This window comes from Fulmarus glacialis, unplaced genomic scaffold (assembly GCF_000690835.1).
Source record: "Fulmarus glacialis isolate BGI_N327 unplaced genomic scaffold, ASM69083v1 scaffold14507, whole genome shotgun sequence".
Classification (NCBI taxonomy): domain Eukaryota; kingdom Metazoa; phylum Chordata; class Aves; order Procellariiformes; family Procellariidae; genus Fulmarus; species Fulmarus glacialis.
Window position 1 is genome coordinate 28,576 of NW_009225203.1, and position 18,095 is coordinate 46,670.

General features: G+C 38.2%; 1 protein-coding gene across 1 annotated transcript; it reads right to left on the reverse strand.

The window, feature by feature from the left end:
• Positions 1-1,109: 1,109 nt before the first annotated feature.
• Positions 1,110-17,174, reverse strand: LOC104080130 (carbonic anhydrase 3-like; the record flags this gene model as incomplete). Its single annotated transcript, XM_009582413.1, has 6 exons — positions 1,110-2,298; positions 6,229-6,384; positions 7,263-7,328; positions 8,250-8,342; positions 9,185-9,303; positions 16,977-17,174. Coding segments are annotated over 6 exons (719 nt in total), but the record flags the coding sequence as incomplete, so codon positions are not given.
• Positions 17,175-18,095: the final 921 nt, after the last annotated feature.

Sequence of the window (18,095 nt, forward strand, 5' to 3'; positions counted from 1 at the left end):
CTGTCCTGCATAGTCAATGATGTTCCGTCACCTGCATTCCCGTTCAGAATAACATCAGTTACCAGATACAGAATACTTCCTGATGTTGTTTTGGATATTTACGCAGAAGTTTATGAGAAAAAGAAATATTTATGGATTAAACCTTCCTCTGGAGTATAAAGCACAATCCAGCAGCATGTTCTTATCCCTACAGCTAACACTGTGTTGGGTACTGGTGGTCAAACACAAAGCTATCCTTTGAACTGTCCTGGAACAACCCAGCTGGGAAGAAATTACATTTAATCAAGTATTTAAAAAAAAAAAATGTTTTCAAACATAGGCTTTATTGATGCAAGTCATCCATCCAAGTAAATGAAAGTATGTACGTGTAAGACAGTCTGTGTCAAAGTCAGCAATATGTGCATGCAACTAAACGGATGTTAACTCATCTGAATCATTTCACAATGTGGCTACAAATGAAAAGTGCAAACACGAACAGCACAATGCAATCTATTTGGGAAATTAGTTGGGAAATACTAACAATGACTAAATGAAATCTCCCAGCCAAAACACTACCTATTTGAAGGAAGAAAGCAAAGTGAGGACACGGTCCAGAAACTGTCACAGTGGGGAACCTGGAGACAGGGAGCATAACCCCCGTCTCATCACCAAGCTCAGCAACATCCTCCTGCCCTTAGAACATGGCAGCTAAGAGTCCAGAAACTGCCAGAGCAGCAGCTGCTTTATATTTCCAAAGCTCAGTGTAAACTACCATTCAGATTAATGGTTTTAGATACAGACTGAACTTTTCCACTGTGCAGTCAACTTGCCAAGGAGTTGATTTATATGACATTACAAGAAAGCCGTTGTCAGAATAGGGTGATCTCACTAAAAGAATAGATGTGGATGTCTCAATGATGTAGCATATTTAAGATGCTATTTCCTTGCTTGCAGTCACATGAAATATTATCAGTACTCTTGCAGTTCAAACAAACATCTGAAAAAGATACCATCCATCATCGATTTCCATGAAGGTGTACTACAGAGGACATTCACAAGTCTTTCTTTAAAATTCCATTATTTTTACATGTTTCTAAAATTGGAAAAAAACATACAGAAGAAAAATTCTTAAATAAATGTATTTATTATTGTTGGATTTTTTAATGCAGAAATACTGTTATTTCAAGTATAGGCTTACAATCCTGTTTCATTGTTCTTTATGCCAAAACAAGAGACAAGAACACCCTAGTAACTGCATTTTGATCAGGAGAGTCAAACTGTGGTTTCAGATATTTCTGCACAAATCTCACTGACAGCAGGATCAATTATATTTGCACATGAAGTCAGAATCTGCCCCAAAAAAACACTAGAAAGATCAAGAACTCTTGCTATCTTAACACTCTTTTTACACAGAAAAGCCATTTGCATACATGGAGAAAATATATATTCAGGATACGAAGACCAAGTTCTCAAAATCCATGTCACTTTGATTGCTACAACACTAAAATGCAACTTAGTCTTTTAATATGGACAACCAGTTGTGACAACTACAAACAGAAGAAACAGCTCTTCCCCCATTCCATAGTTTTAACTACATATAACTCAGTGAATACAATTTTCAGAACAGACCTCTGTTTCACCTGTCTGTTGTTTTAAGAAGTTAAAAGCTTAGTTCTTTATCAATGGTTATGAAGCAATTTTCTATCCTTTCATATTTTATGTGAGTTCAAATACCAAAACAGTGCTCTCATTTATTTCCAAGAATGCCTTGTGATTAACTGGTGTAGCTCAGAGCAGGATATGGATAATGCTGAAAACAACTACTGAAAAATATGGTTTTATGCTGAAAACAATTACTTCTCTTAACTGCAACCTCTTTAGCATGGAATAAGGCAAGCATCAAGGGACATATGGGCAATAGGAAATGGTTTTGTAGTTGTTAGTAGCATCTTCTTTCTTCCTTTGTACTATTAACAAAAGCTAATGTTAAAGCAGTTACGATGAGCCAAACAGATTCTCTACTTCCATTTTAATGATAGGATTTGCCTAAGTAAATGTTAAGCTCTGAAAGTGAAATTCACATTTCACGACTCAAAGTTTCAGCCTCTGGACCTACAGCTGGAGTTCTGTCTAAATGCAACAGAGGTCTCAAAACAAAACCATCTCTTAGTTCTACAGGTTGCCTCACTCAGGGACACCCAACCTGAGCCAGGTCTTAGAGGAACGATGCGCTCACCATCCTGAAATACCGAGGCTGAGTCGGGCGCCAGTTATCAACCAGGGGGAGATCAGGTTCATTCTCGGCAAGAGCTTCGCCATCTGCAGGAGAGCAAAAATCGAAGTGTCCTGATGGAAGTCCCTTGGGATCAAATCCACAGTCCAACAATTAAACCAAGGAGGCTGGCCCAGCCTCAGAAGCTGGGGAGAAAGTCTCTGTCAAAGTTGTGAAGATGTCCTTCACCCCATCACCAAAAGAACTGTACTCATGTTCTTTTCCTAGCAGTAATATTCTTAGAAATAGTCAAGATAGAAAAAAAAGGTCCTATCTGAACAGGATTGTGAAAAGTACTGTCATTTACGTACTGTCTACAGAACTCTGTACAGCCACAGAAACTGTGGTAAGTCCTCGGAAAATGCGAATAGAACAGCCTATGCCCTAACAAACCTCTCCTACTCTAACCCTGCCTTAGTGTCTGATTGTTAAGAAGCTTCTGGAATTGCAAGGTGTTAAGGCTAAATTAGAAACTAATTGTTCATTTCCGAGGTGGGTCTGTAGCAGAGGACATATTCTGCTGCAGTGACACAAAAAAGTCCATTATTAATAACAGGAATGTAAATCTGGATAATGACTTGGTCAAGGTTTAAAATGGTTTGTAAACAGGGTCTGCAGCTTGACTCTCCTTGGCCATTTTTTTTTTAACCAAGGTATGTTTTTTTTGAGGGATGCCGTAAGAAGAGTTCTGCCCATACTCTTCAAAACTGTATAATGCTTTTCCTCTGCTGCTTTCTGATTTTCAAAGGATGCAACACATATACCCACTTACAGATACATTATGTTCATTTGTTGTCACTGCTATGCACAACATTACACAGAAAGCGTTATCAGCTGTGATTCAGACACTTGACACTTCCCTGTTTGAATGGCTTACCATGAAAAGGATGTATACATTTCCCCATGTATACACTTGAAAATGTAGCCCCATGCATGGCACACATCAACTTTGTTCGCAACTAGCTTCAATACACTGATGTATCTACCTTTTATGGTACAGAGTTCAAGTCCAATAGAAGCAGAACTTCTGTCTAGGCTGTAAAAGCTGGCTTCACTATGACTATACTAATTCCAGTTTAGGACTGAGTTAGCTCAGGCATCTCAACGTTGCTTTTCACTGCGTGGCTCAGAAAAGCCAGCTATCTGAGTTTGCCTGAACAATGATGAGGTCATATTTATAACCAGTATAATATGCATCACCTGGATTATTAATCTGAAATTAAATTTCAGATTTCAGATGAAGAATAATTTGTATGGGAACAGTAGGAGATGAAAACAGTTCATCAGTTTTGTTAATACTGATAAAGGACTATTGGAGAAGAGATTGCTGGGTTTTATTATTATTTGTGGAAGATCTGCCCTAATCAGTAAAAAAAAAAAGCATATATTCAGGCTATAGTTACATAAAGGTGAAAAAATTAGCCTGCAATTGGATAGAGTTACTCCACAGTTAAATTCCTATCCTTTCATTAAAAGTAATCTGAGCAGCTAGGCCACCCACTCTACATCTCACAGGGACTTCTGGTGAATTGATTTTTCCAGCAGAGTACTGATTCATAGTGACTGCACTTATCCTTGTGGCTAATATACTATTACCATCTGGCTGCAAAAGCATCCAAGCGATCCACTGTAGATGCACACACACTTAAAATAATTACTATTAATGAGGCTGCCATGGTAGTACGCTTTCTAGGATTAGAAATAATTGGTAACACAACCCTTTTTTATGAATACATTATTTAGACTGCAGGCACTCTGGACTGAGGGAAGTCTTTCTATTGTATTTGTATACAGTACCTCACATATGCTGCCAATTCTGCCTGAAAAGCGGTTGTCTCAGGATAAGAGCCAATGTCCCATCTGTATGTAGTAATTACCTTTTTACCTAAAATGCTCCATTTTTTCTACAGTAGGGCCAGTTAGAGAACAGTCTGTATGTTTCCCAAATTCACTAACTTCAGATAAAAAGGCCATGACGAAAATACAGCAGTGATCAAAAAGTCTTTTCATGAAGCTGGATCAATGAGATGATTAGTTATTCCTTTAAAAACGCATTTTAAATCAGAGATGCTCAGTAATGACTACACTTTTCCCAACAAAATCTGTAGTTGATCTTCTGTAATACAAACCTCTAAGCAGATTTATTTTGTGGAAACCAGTCAGACCATATTTGTGTTTTTCACACAAGTGTCAGCTTCAAAATAGCCCACATATTTTAATTTTTGGATGGGCAAGAAAACAGGAGGCAGATCAATTCAATAAGCTGTGAAAATTAAGCTGTAAGTTATGTAAAATGTTACCATATTTCATCTCTTGCCAGCTAAGGTTCCCATCACACCTGAGTTCTATTCTTTAAAAGATAAAAGTCACATAAATACAAAGTACTAGAAAATAGATTTTTTTTGTGATACATGCACATCAATCAATAGAACAAAGCACCTTATCACCTGGAGAACCTAAAATGAAAAGTTATGTCTACATATAATATCTACAAAATATGTCAGTCACTTGATTAATGTTCATGCTCTTACTATTCTGTAGTCTTGAAATTTGTGATATCGTATCATTATAATCTGCTGAGTAGAGGAATAATCTCAGATGAGAAAACTGACTTTTGTGGTACAAGTAGAATCATAGGCTGAAATGTGATGAAAACGGGCATTCAAATCTCTATAAATGGGATTGAGGGGGAATAAGAATTAACAAGAAATATTTCTTTATGGTAAGTGACCAGAGAAGGCTTTCAAACAAACAAGAAATTATAGTTATCGGATGCGGCTCCTGTTATTGAAAATTTAGCTGGTATACCTTCCAGAAACATGGGTATCAAGCACCTGATACAACACTGCCACAATTTTCTTGGTTATGTGATGCCATCTAGAATATGGGGCAGACAGAATCACCAATCCCGTTAAATTTGTATTCTGATAAAGATGTTTTCGAAAGAAGCGTGCTATAAGAGACACATTTACAAAATAAAATGTTCAAAAAGTTGGAAAGGCTCAGCTGCATTACATGAGAACACCGGACTCCTGCTTCATTCAGTGTGCAAGGTAGTTAGGGTATCTAGCTGTCCCACTGCATTTCATTGCAGATGGTCACTTTTTCACAGCAGCTTTATTTCTTAGTTTGTCCAGTGATTACCCTCAAACATTCATCATGATAAGCAATGAACACTTTACGTGAGAAAGCTTGAGACCATATAAATGGTTGAAAAAATCCTGCATAATCAAAGTTGTTGGTGCAAACCTAACATAAGCTTTAGCTAAATGTGTCAATGTTCTGATTTAAATGGTTGCAGGAAAATACAAGTTAATGGCTTGAGCCTTCCTACATTGGCTCTTGGTGTAATGCAGTGTTTTGAGCTCTGTGTAAAATAAAAGGTATGAGCCACATCCAGCTCCACCCTTTCCTACTAGCAAGAGTTAATATCTTGGGAACACAGAGACTCAGAAACAAAAAGAGAACTACTCTTTTCTTTAGTTGATTTCACAAGAGGTCTCTTGCCCACGGGAACAAGAACTCTCATATATAGTAACTGCTGCTTGCTGTCAGTCACACTCCAAACTGCTATGAACTCTTACCATCTACACTGTGTTATGATTTTACTGATTTATAAAGCTCTCTGATGTCTGTGGATTTGAATTTGATGTCTGACATAGGCTAGGAAACAATGAACTGTTCCAAGTAGAGAAGGTCATCGTCTCTGCTCAATTAGTTAATGTAGGAGTCGTACACAGACAGATAAAAAGATGTATCTAATAGGTTGATTGCACATATTAGACTGTAGACTGCAGTCCTTTGAAGATTTTTACAGGTTCCCTATGGAGTCCCAAGATAGTTTCTAAGGCATTCAGTTCTTCACTGTCCTTTTAATCATGCAATTTCATAAGCATTTTCCTTGTCAAAAGAATAATATCAGGTTATGGCATATAACTAAAAAGAAGTGGGTAAAATACTACCTATTTGAAGTTTACCTGGTCTGAGCTGACTATGATAGGCTCTCTAAGAACAATCCAGGTGATGCACTCTTCGCAAGGCGGAGTAGTGAAAGACCCATGGTATGTCCAATAGTCATGAGATTTAGGGAAAAGAATTGAAGGATCGAAGTTTGGAAAAGGAGCTTCTTTCCCCTTTAAAAAAAACACAACAAAACCAAACAGAAAACTCTTCAACAGCTCTAGTCAAGATTACGTAAAGATGCAGCTCTGGTATTTTAAGAAACAGAGAGTGACTCAGATACTTCAAAGGTATGAACTAAAGAAACTAAGCACACATCTACACAGGACATAATGATGCAGTGTAAAGATAAGTGGACTGAATGACCCTCACAGATGGGCCCAGAGAAGCATGACACAACATACAACTCCATGATGCTGCTTCTTGTACCTAAGCTAACTCATGTGAAGTTGCGTCCAGTACCAACAAGCTTCACTCATTTCTGTGCAGAAATCCTCTTCCTTCTGGCCTCCTCTCTTACAGAAATTCTGCTTATCTATTGAATATTGGATTAGGTCACCATATAATGAAGTGAGACAGGTACTCTAGATTTATAATATTTGTGCTAATAACAAACAAGACAGCCTATGAAATGTGAGATTCTTATCACTTAATGTTATTTGGGACACAGATGCCTAGTCAGTGGCATTTCCAGAAGTCCATTAGGCAACCTATTTCAAGACTGAATGGACTAATTTCCAAAGGTGCCTTTCTTTTGTCACTGACCACTGAAGGAGTAAGACTCCATGCCTAATTCTTAGGTGAGTAAAGTTTGGCGAGATGACTCTCATTTTCACAAAATTGTAAGGCCCACTAAAGCCAAAGAAGGCTCATAAGTAAATGGGGGAAAGGACTTTTCTTGTTAAGGAAAAGCTACCCATGGTTTTATTCACAAGTATATTCTGGCAATGTTGCAGAGGAGAATTTGAAAACTAAAGTCATGCCTCTTGGGGTTTTTTTTTGTCCTGAGAATTTGCAGCAATCTTCCTATAATGGAAAGCCCAATTGTTACCTTTGTTTTGATAGCATTTATTTCTTCGAGAATTCTCTTCATCTCCGGTTTGGGAGTTTTCCCTACCTGTAAAGAAGAAAGCACAAGCTAACCAAAGAGATCTGCTCGACCAGTTTTCTTCTTTCTCCTATTTTTATATGTGCATCTAAATATATAACAACTATAAAATTACAATGCATTAAGCCAACCTATCATCCCTACCAGCTTAGTAAGCTATGTCTTCTGTCTGTACCCTCTGTCTGTACCCCAACAGAAATTATGATCCAAATGAGGAAATTATATCAGTACAGAAACTGAGCATCACGGGTAATTTCACAATACAGCTATTCCCATTAACATTGAATTTTAGCCTAACAAAGATAAACAACTCTTCAGACTCAAGTACAGAATTCGGAAAAAAATTCATTCTAGTTTAAAAACCAGATTTCATGGTCAGTTCTACTGTTTGCAATTGTGGATCTCAACACAAACATCCACCTTTCTATCTCTAGTGAATATTGATTACACAAGAGAGAGCAAAGGCCAATATTTCAGGCTAAGACTGCATGCCCCCAAAAGGATTTTAAAAAAGGATTAGTTACATGTATTGTCTGTGAGTTAGTTTTGCCTGGGAGAAAGCACATGAAAAGCCTAGGAGCGGTATCTGTCCTTGAAATCAGTCCATGATTAGCATAGAAGACAGATGACTGCTATTGGTCAGAGGGCCACTACTGATATCGTGTCCCCAAAGCAGGGGCAAATACATCTGGATTTACAGCTTCCACCAGCCACATAGTGACACAACAGCTGTTGGGACAAGTGTATGTAGTATTGGGTACCATTTGAAATAACATGACTCATGCTCTATAACTTGAAAAGCATGCATTAGTGAAAGTCAATGTGGTACGATCCCTAGAAAATATATTCAGAGGGTTTTGATTTTTAACCCTGTAAGAATAGAAAATGCTACAGTAGCAGTACAAAGAAGGGTTGCATGCTTCTACTTACTTGCAAAAATATGGCCAAAACAGCTATTCCATCAGTTCTTCTCACAGCATCAAGGTAATTACTGTATTTGGGATTCCAGTGTAACAAATGTAGCTGGAAACAAAGAAAACATGTAAAAAAAATCCATTATTGAATAGCAAGCCATCAGAGGCTGAATTTAGAGTTCTTCATATACACGAGAGAGTTTGGGGCAACAAAGAATGAGGATTAGGCCTTCCAAAAAGAAAAAGAAAAAAAGGGACAGCAATTCATATGTGAGTTATATCAGCCATGTATTATCATTTAGACGACTATTTACTTTAAAATAAACTATAAACATCTTAATACAGAAATTGCAAAAAAGAACAGAAATCTCATCTTAAAGCTGAAGAAGACAGAAAAGATGCTTTAGTAAGCATGTAGAACATGTAGTTCAGAAGTCATCTACTGATACGTGATTCATTTCCATTTGGCTTTCAAATTACAGCAATTCTAGCAAAGAATTCATATGAATGTAAGCTCTCTATATTATTAGTCTACAGTTCTCAACTTCCCTTACAATCCTAAAGTGGTAGAAAATCAAGGTAACACATTCTTCCTCCTTTCTGTCGCTACAATTTTATAATTCTGCTATAATACTATACTTTCAGAATACTGTTTTAGTAAGTTTGCATTGCTTCTCATTCAGTCTTGCTGTCGTATGTTTCAAACCACATTGGTTTGAGAACATGGAAACTTTTGTTTCATATAGTATTTTTCTTTTCTTATGCTGTGAGAATTACTTCAACCTGATTCACATATATAAGAAGCAATGGGAGTAAGAATAAAATGTCACAGATAAATAAATAGAAAGAACTCCTTGAAAAGCAAACAAATGACAAATTTTGTCCCACCTGAATGATAATGACAAATGTTATTTCACACCTTATTTTAAAGTAAAAAGTGGTGAACCTTACCTCTCCTGCATATCTCACTCCATCCACAACATGCTCAGATCCATGATTGTCAGACGAACCCCAATGAAAGTGAAGCTGACGCAGCCTGTAGACTCTTGGAAGCGGCCCACCTCTCAGCACTGCAAGTGATAATCTGCAACAGCATTAGACTCAAGTATCTTCCAATTCTTTTAAAAGAAATAGATATATATTTAAAATATTTACATACATATTTACATATTTATCGTACAGATGCTCTACGTTCTGAGAATACTGAGTACCTCTTGGAAATCTGCACTGATTTCAGCAGCACTTCAGGCAACCATCTTCAGCTATATGCTCTTACAGGCAGATTAAAATTATTTGTGTCTAGGCTTCCATTATAGTCAATAGAGATCTACTGATCTTCTCTATCAATAGAGAAGGTGCATCTAGCACCTTCTGGGATATTCCAAAGACACCTAGACAGGACTGGAAGATGTGATACAAGATCTGTAGAAGAACTGTACTTTTCTAAAGCAGTATCTGGAGGCAAGGTGAAATTCGAAGTTATCAAAATAACTTTGAAATACAAGTTATCAAAAATGGCATGAGATGCCTATGTTTGGGTAACTGAAGTAAGCCCCTAATGAGAACAGTCAAGCCTCTAGAGTATGCCTTAAGGTAGCAGATGGAGACCTGAATTGCTCTCTGGACTCCATTGATTAAGTGTGACTCCATCTCTGTTGACTAGAATGGGAGTTTAGAGACATAACTCACCTACTTTTAAAAGTCCACATAAGACACCTAAATTTAGATGTCTTAATCTCCCCCTGAATTCCATCTAATAGGTACCTATATCAAAGCACACAAAAATAGCCATGATTATGATCAACTACTGAAGTGCTAGATGATAAACAAATTCCCACAAAACACTACAAACTGTCTCTCTTACTGCAGGCTATGACTTATTTGTTTTAAAAGCTATGAAATTACTGATGCTGCTTCGCTATAATGGATGCTTCCTCTGGCTGTGGAAGAGGAGAAAGAAAACAGCAAATGAGCCAGAAAAGCAATCACTGAGAATACAAGCTATTTTCCTAAAGAAAAGTTCAGCCTGTGATGAACAGTATTCTAAATAATCTTAACATTTTTACATTATATACCAAATGAAGGTGGTGTATTTGAAAGGATGTCACAATAAAAAGGGAAGAACTTCTTCAATATTCACCAAATACTAATTAATATTAGCTTCTCATTCACTTTATTTGGAGATAGAAGTTATAGCATTCCTATAAACCATTCAGCAGTTCTCAAGAACAGGTCTTTATATGCTAGAGAAAAACACCCTTAGGTCTGAAAAGGAATGAAATCCACGATCATCTCAAGAAATAAAGTACTAAGAATATTCTTTACTGAACATTAAGAGCAAGCTGTTATTCTCAACAAATTCCTTTTACTTATTCCCACAGACATTCAGTACTGTGGCCGATGCAGACACGGTAACAGTAGTAGCTGTCAAGGCCATCAATTCTCCATTGAAATAGACCTGTAAGACCAAATAATCCAGTTTAAGGTAAAAACGTGACATTATTTCCACTGATGAGCCATCAGCGGACATTTTCAATCGGGCATTAGGTGAAGCTCTGCATCACCTCATGCCAACACATTCAAATCACTCACCTATAAATAGACAGTAGCTTTTATTTAGCACACTTTAAGGAGACAGAATGATGCAAAGACTAAGATGCCAACATCTCCTGTAGGACAAAAAGGTGTTTTCTTTCTTTTAGTTGCAAGTGTGTAGTATAAAACATAGAAATACAGGAAATGACAATGCAAGTAAATGAAATTTCCCTATGTCACCAAATGAAATTTCCCTGTGTCACCAAATTAAATTTCCCTATGCTTTAAAAAAGGTAAACAAAACAGTTACAAGAATGAAGTTCTCCAATATCTAAAACATGAAAAATCCCAAACTATGTCTACATAGCTCGAAGTTAGTAAAAGAAATATTTATTTTTTTTAAACATGTGGCTTGAAATCTAAATTCCAAAGGTATATTTATCCTCTTGGGTTTTTGTTTTCAGAAAATACTAACACAAATAAATACACACCCATATAACAGTTAGAAAAAGAATATGAGGTAAAAGTTTATAAAAGAAACTATGGTATCTTTAAATTGCTTTTCAGTGGTGTTAAAATATAGCTTTATTTTTATATATTTACATATTTACATGTAACAGGGAATTATTCTAACAATTATTACACAGGAAATGTTCACCTTAAATATCTGAGACTCTCAGTTTTAAGGCTGCGACAGCTGTTTTCCTACCACAAAACACTTACAAAAGGATGCTTTTCTAGAAGGCCCCATGACTCACTCTGAGCTTCTACCTATGACACTGCATGAAATGAAAAGCAAGAGCTTTAAAAAAAGGAGCCTGCAGGCTCACTCCCCAATATATGGGCTGCCAGCTTTTCTCTTAGTCCTCTAAAATACTGTGTAATCCTTTTCACATGGCTAGCTGAATGGCTGGACTTACTTCTGAATATTGGAAACGTGGCATTTCTGTTCCTGTTTCTGCTCTACAGGACGTAACAGGATGGCCACAGCAGACTTACCAAAATGTAACTTCATCAAACGTGCTGTCATTAAAATAACATGGCCCAGCTGCAGGAATATACAAACCAGCCCAGGAAGACAAGGGAGAAAAGTATTCACTCCTTTTTCGTGCCTTATCATTGCAAACTCTCATCCCATTGCTCAGTGACTGACTCTATTTATACGGGTTTGCATATCACCCTCCACCACTGCCTGATACCAGACATTAAAATGTCATGTCAGTCTGAAGCGCTTGCTCAAATTCCGTGTCCCCCCCATCCACACTGAAGAACGATCTATCGCAGAGCAATCCTACGTGGATGCACACGTGGATGTCAGTTCCAGTAAAAAAGCTCACCTTTTATTTCATCTGTAATAAACTGAGCAGCATGAGACAGAACTGGCTAATAAAAGAATGGGTTTTTTCCACTCTCAATGTAATCGCTGAGGCAGATGTTTGTCCCAGAGAGGACAAGTGTTGCACAGAAGGATGTAACTAAGGTGAGAAAAAACTCTGCATCTCAGTCTGCGTGTTTACACAGCAAAATGAAGGTGTGATGCAGTTTGAGTGGAGACGGCTGCTCCACTCACTTTACCTTAGTTAGCAGGGTGTCCTTATGAACACAAATGTAACAAGGTTTTGAAATAAGTGCATCCACTTGCTGAGCAGCTTAGGTAGGGGTCTGGTTGTTAATCTGTGCTAATGTCAAACTGCGCTAATTGGCAAAGTTATGCCTACGCAAATGCCTTCCCTGTTTGCTGTGAAGGCATACCGTGAAAGTCAGGTGGAAAAACGCAAGGAGCAGACTCATGAGGCGAGTAATGTTTATAAACATGAGAAGAAATAACTGTTCTTACAAGATCAGCTGTAAGATCCTCACATCCTGGCAAATCCATAAAATGAACTGGTAAACCACAGTGAAATTAAATTAGTAAGTTATTACTGCATGACAATTGAAAAAGACACATTACCTCTGTTAGGCTGCTTTACAACAGAATCTAACAGTACAGTATAAAAACCACAGCTTTTTAATGTCACTGCCACATTTTAGATGTTATAAAAAAGCCTCTGCTCAAAAGAGGATCTCTGTACTGCAACGGTCTGGCTAACTGCAGGGATAAAATGGGTTTCCTAAAAGCTTCTGGAATTGAAATTTCAGTTTTCACTGAAATTTGTTTTAAGCAAGCACTGAATAGATATGCAGAAGAATTACTTTTGTTTGTATTTGAACTTTGTACGCTTACAGGGACAGACTGGGAAAGAGAAGTGTCTGACAGAAGTCTATCAGCGTGCCACCCACCCTCACCTGCACAGCCACACACCTTTTCCAGTTTTGTGCCTCTTGATCACAGCCTGTTCATCAGTGAGCTCCCAAATCATCTTTGTGATCTACAGTAGGGCTGAAATCCCCATCTCCAGGGGCAGAAAACTGACAGGCCACTGCGCAACTGCAGCCTCAGCAGGCCCTTGACTGTTCAAGCATTTTTACCTCTAGCAATGGAAGTTCAAAGTTAACAGAAACTCAACTCCTAAATTCCCCGTACCCAAGCTCTGCAGTGCTCATATTAACACTCAGTACCTTCATGCAGACACTACAAATGATAGATGTGTTAAACACTGAAGGAAGAATTTAACTTTGCTGCCTTTTGTGGTATACGGTATAGCCGTCGAGTGGTATGTACCACAGCTACACAAGCACTGGGATTTAGTTGTGCTGTTCTTTTAACGGCTACTGGCTTGTTCCGGTGTAAATTCAGTACACAAAATGCTGAGTAACTTTTTGAAGGAATCAACCAAAACTTGGGTGTCTATGGACAGACTTCCCCCAGTTTTAATTAAAGTTACTGGGTTTTGTCCTCATTGTTTTAGAACCAGTCCACAAATAAATGTTTATTCACCAGAAATTGATAATCAAAATCTCATTTGCAAAGATAAATGAGATTCCCCACAAAGCGGTATTCTTGGAAATGCTGTTCACAAGCACTAGTGATGCTAAAAGAGACCGATATCAACAAGCTCTCACTACTTACAGTAACTGCCTCTCTAAATTTTTTTTGCATCATCCACTTCCAGAGGCACACATTCCTTTGGTAAGAAATTGAAAAATTCTGCAAACAGCATCTAGGTAACCTTGTAAGAAAGTGTGCCTGCACTGAGGTACTCCAAGCTCTTAAATGTCATCCATCAGAAAGTCAGTAAAAAGAGAAGTAGGAGTCTGTTTGGCCGATGAACTTCCATAGAAAGTGCCAAGGAGATAACAAAAAAAACAAAGTCAGAGATGAAAGAAGGCATCCATTTGACATAGCCTTAAGCACAGCTCCCTAGCTGCTGTGTCTGGTTTCCAGTACAAGGCTTATGTATCTTTACTGTTTACTAAATGATTGAACACCTTGATGTAACCATCTAACCATAAAGAAAGCCAAAGAGTCATTAATTGTAAGGAAGTTACAAGCTAGTTATCTCACACAGCATCATGGCAATGGTCCCACCAGTTAGGTGCTCTCAGGACATTTCTCTGGCATGATATTTTTGGAATTTTAAAAGCAAATGGACTCTGCTAGTAGAAAAAAGATTGCAGCCCTAATTCAAAACAAAGCCAGAGTCACTGCTGGATCTAAAAGAGTATCTCAGTTGCCATTCAGGCCAAAAAACATAGGAGTGCTAGGCTGCCAAAGTACCCAAGTTCTGGTATGGGTTTTATTGGACACAGCTACCTAGGAGGTTTTGATTTCAGCTCCCAGTTCTTTCCTGGATTTTGAGACTCCAGCCTCCACCTGCACTGATTTTACAGTGCTTAAGGTCCTTCTTCCACATAGGTATGGTAAGACGGGCAACTGAGTCCACAACAATCCATTAAGTAATGGTCATGGAAGTCTTCTCATATGCCACAGCTCCTAAAGCAAATATGTGTCATCAAAGCCTTCAATTGCATAGCAGATTCTTGAAGTCAATCAGACTTTATAAATAGCTGGAGATAAATTCTCCAGTTCTTTCCACTAGACTGATGGCACTTTCCCCAGAAGATTCTCTCTAATCATTTAAGAAACTGTCCCAACGGTGAATATTCAAAGTATTCCTGGCAGAGTAAAACTTGGAGACATCCAAAGCAATTCGTTTATCACTCACCTTTGCAATTTATTTGGCAATCTAATGAAAATCTAGATAGAACTACAGATACTGGTATGACCACTCTATCAGAAAAAGTCAGGAAAATAAAGGAAGCCCCTAGTTTTCTGGTTAACTCAGAAATAATTCAGATAGATAGACAGAGTGATTGATTGATAGACAGATAGATAGATAGATAGATAGATAGAATGTCTCTGTTTCAAAGGAATAAAAGCTTCATTCCTATACGATTGCTATTACATATGCACATATTATGCAGCTGGTGGTTCCTTTACACAAAAACTAAGTCACCGTACATACCCTAAAAAACTTAAAACATGCTCAAGTCAGTAAGAGTATGCACAGTGGAATTCGTCCTGCAATTAGCATTACATTAGAGAAGGAACACCACCCACAGACTCTGCAGGCAATGGTATAACAAAGGAGACATAACAATAAACACTGAATGTTTCTTGCCTTCAAAGAGTTGAGAAATACACCTACTTTCTTTCCAGTGAGTCACTTTTTATTTCTGAGATCAGAACACAACAGTTACTGAGCTGTTCATCTGAAAAAAAATTCAGAACATGCCGAAACTTTCTGCTCTTTGTGGCCACAGTGCTGCATCCATGCTGTAGACTGCTGTGCCTGGATACTCCCTCCCGTGCAAAATCTGAGTAATTATAACAATGATTGACATTTATGCAGAAGATGCAACCATTGAGCTATTTGATGCTGTTCCAACAAATACAAGAGATGGTAAAAAATGGTAAGTAATGGTTATGGAGGTCTTCTCATATGTCACAGCTACATCTCTTTACTGATGTATCATATCATCTGACATTAATAATATATTTATTCAAATAACATTGAAGATTCCCACTTTGCTAGAAAAGTAATCAAACTCTTGACTGCATAGTCATTTGTGAGTTTTGATAGTGTATTAACTAGTCCATCTTACATACATTTTGATCCTCAGTTTTCATGAAACCCAAGTCACTCATTAAAAATCCATTAAATTAAATCCATGCCCAGAGATATTTAAGATCAATCAACCTATTAGTAAATTCTTCCTAGTAATTATAGCTGTCAATCCTAGTTATATTGTAATAGAAATTGCAACTTTTAATGCAGTTAAGAAATAAGTCTGTACACTGTGGAAGACAGACTTTTCAATATTTGACTGAAATTGACATTTCTTTCTCCTTTTCTTACTATACCATGTACTATAAATAATGACACAATTCTGTTGACCTTGATACAAGAATAGAGAGTGAGGTATGCATTTGATGCTTCCTTTTTATCGCAGTACTAAGGCAATTTCATGTTTCTTTCAGTAATGTTTTTTCCTTTGAAATATAGCCAACAGTATTAACATGAAACGTCAGTGGTTCTGCCAACATAAACTAAATATTTCTAGCACCTGTTAAACAGAACAGACATATCTCTTCAAAATATATAACCCACTAACTCTTAAAAGCTATGCATTATATATGCAGCATATTGTATGTTCTCATAACTACGAGTGGATAAAAGATTTTGGACATTAAAGCTGAAATACTGGAATTTCTGAGCCCTATAATCCTCATTAAGACAAAATCTCATGAATGCCAAAGGGAGTTTTAACTGATTAGGTACCGTGACTTTGTGGCAACATGTGGTTCATTACTTCATTTATCAGAAATTACATGGGTACAGTTTTCAAATATTGTAACTTCAGCCATATGCACAGTTAAAGATGTTCTGCTGGGCATCTCAAATAGCTTGAATGGAATTCAGTCCTCATAGATAAAGCCTGGACTCTTTGCTCCTGGAAAGCAACACAACTGCAATGGCTTTTGCAAGCTCAGAAATTTACCTTACACCTTAATTCACCCTGCACCAAGCTGCTTTGCAGCTCTCTCCATTCCCTAGGGTTTTACCTATGGACTTTAAAAGTAGTCCCAGGCCTTTCCCACCAGTTGTGCAGGGCACTGGAGTCACAGAAACCTGTACGTCACACGCAGGCAGTACACAGAGACCTTCTGTCAGCCATGAGCATTCAGAGCACACTCTGTCTTCCAAGCAACTTGAGAAATAGTCATTGATATATAATGACAGCTTGAGGTGAAAACAAAACTAACCTGATCTATCAAAAGAATCATCAAATACAACTCTGCAGGTTTTCCCATTATTGAGGATGGTCTTAGCTGCACCAGGATCATAACTAGCAAACCATGGTAGTAGGGAGTCATCGTAATGCACTTCTTTGTTATTGATTTCAATAGGTGACTGATGGCGTCCTTTAGCAATCGGGTAATTTTTGTGCCACTGATCTGGTCCTAGAAAAAAATACACACAAATATCATGAAAAACTTTTCCAGCTAGGTATGAATTATATCTGTGTTACAGTAAACGCAAGCTTGGCTTTGCTTAGCTACAGAACATCAATTAAATGTATTAATAAGTAAGTTACTAATCGCCTGGTTGTTAGTCATGCCCTGTCAAGAGTTTCACTGTATAAAAAGCAATTAGATTATTCTAATTGGAATACTGGATACTGCAAGTCATTCAACTGAACCTAAATTCTCATAGCAACCTCAGGACTTTACCTATTAGGAGACTGACAATATGCCAAGGAAGGAAACTAGAGGTGTATACTCCAAGTCCAGCAGTGGCTAGAAACACAAAAGATTCAAATGTGGCACCATGTACCCATCTGGAGAGAGAAAAGGCCACTGATACCTGAAGAAGAAGACAGGAACTTGAAACATGGATTTAATTATCGTCACGGTTTTATCAAGACCTTCACGTGGAAAACGCCTGACTGAGGCCATGCTGTCCTTCCTTCAGCAGAGGCAGGCCACCCAGGTGTCCAACCTCTGCAGGCAGGAGGGATCGTGGCTGCACTGCAGACCGGCACTAATCTTCCTGCATCAAGGCTAGCCTAAAGCTGGATTTTAAAGCTATGTCAAATTATAAGTTACAGTAACAGTAGGACAACTGACTTTATTTAACTTGGGGACCTGTGCCAAGGCCTCTCCTTCCACCAGCTTCGCCTCTTCCACACCTGCGAGTGACACCAACCGGCCACGCCACCCGGCCGCGCCCGGCCCCGCCCCCCGGCCGCGCCGCCGCTGTGCAGACACAGACCCAGACCCGCCCGGAGCCCACATTCCCCCTCCACGCACGCTCAGGAAGTGGGGCCTCCCGCAGTGCCTGGGTTTTGCTCCCAGAGCCGCTGCCTGCAGGGGCGGCGGCCG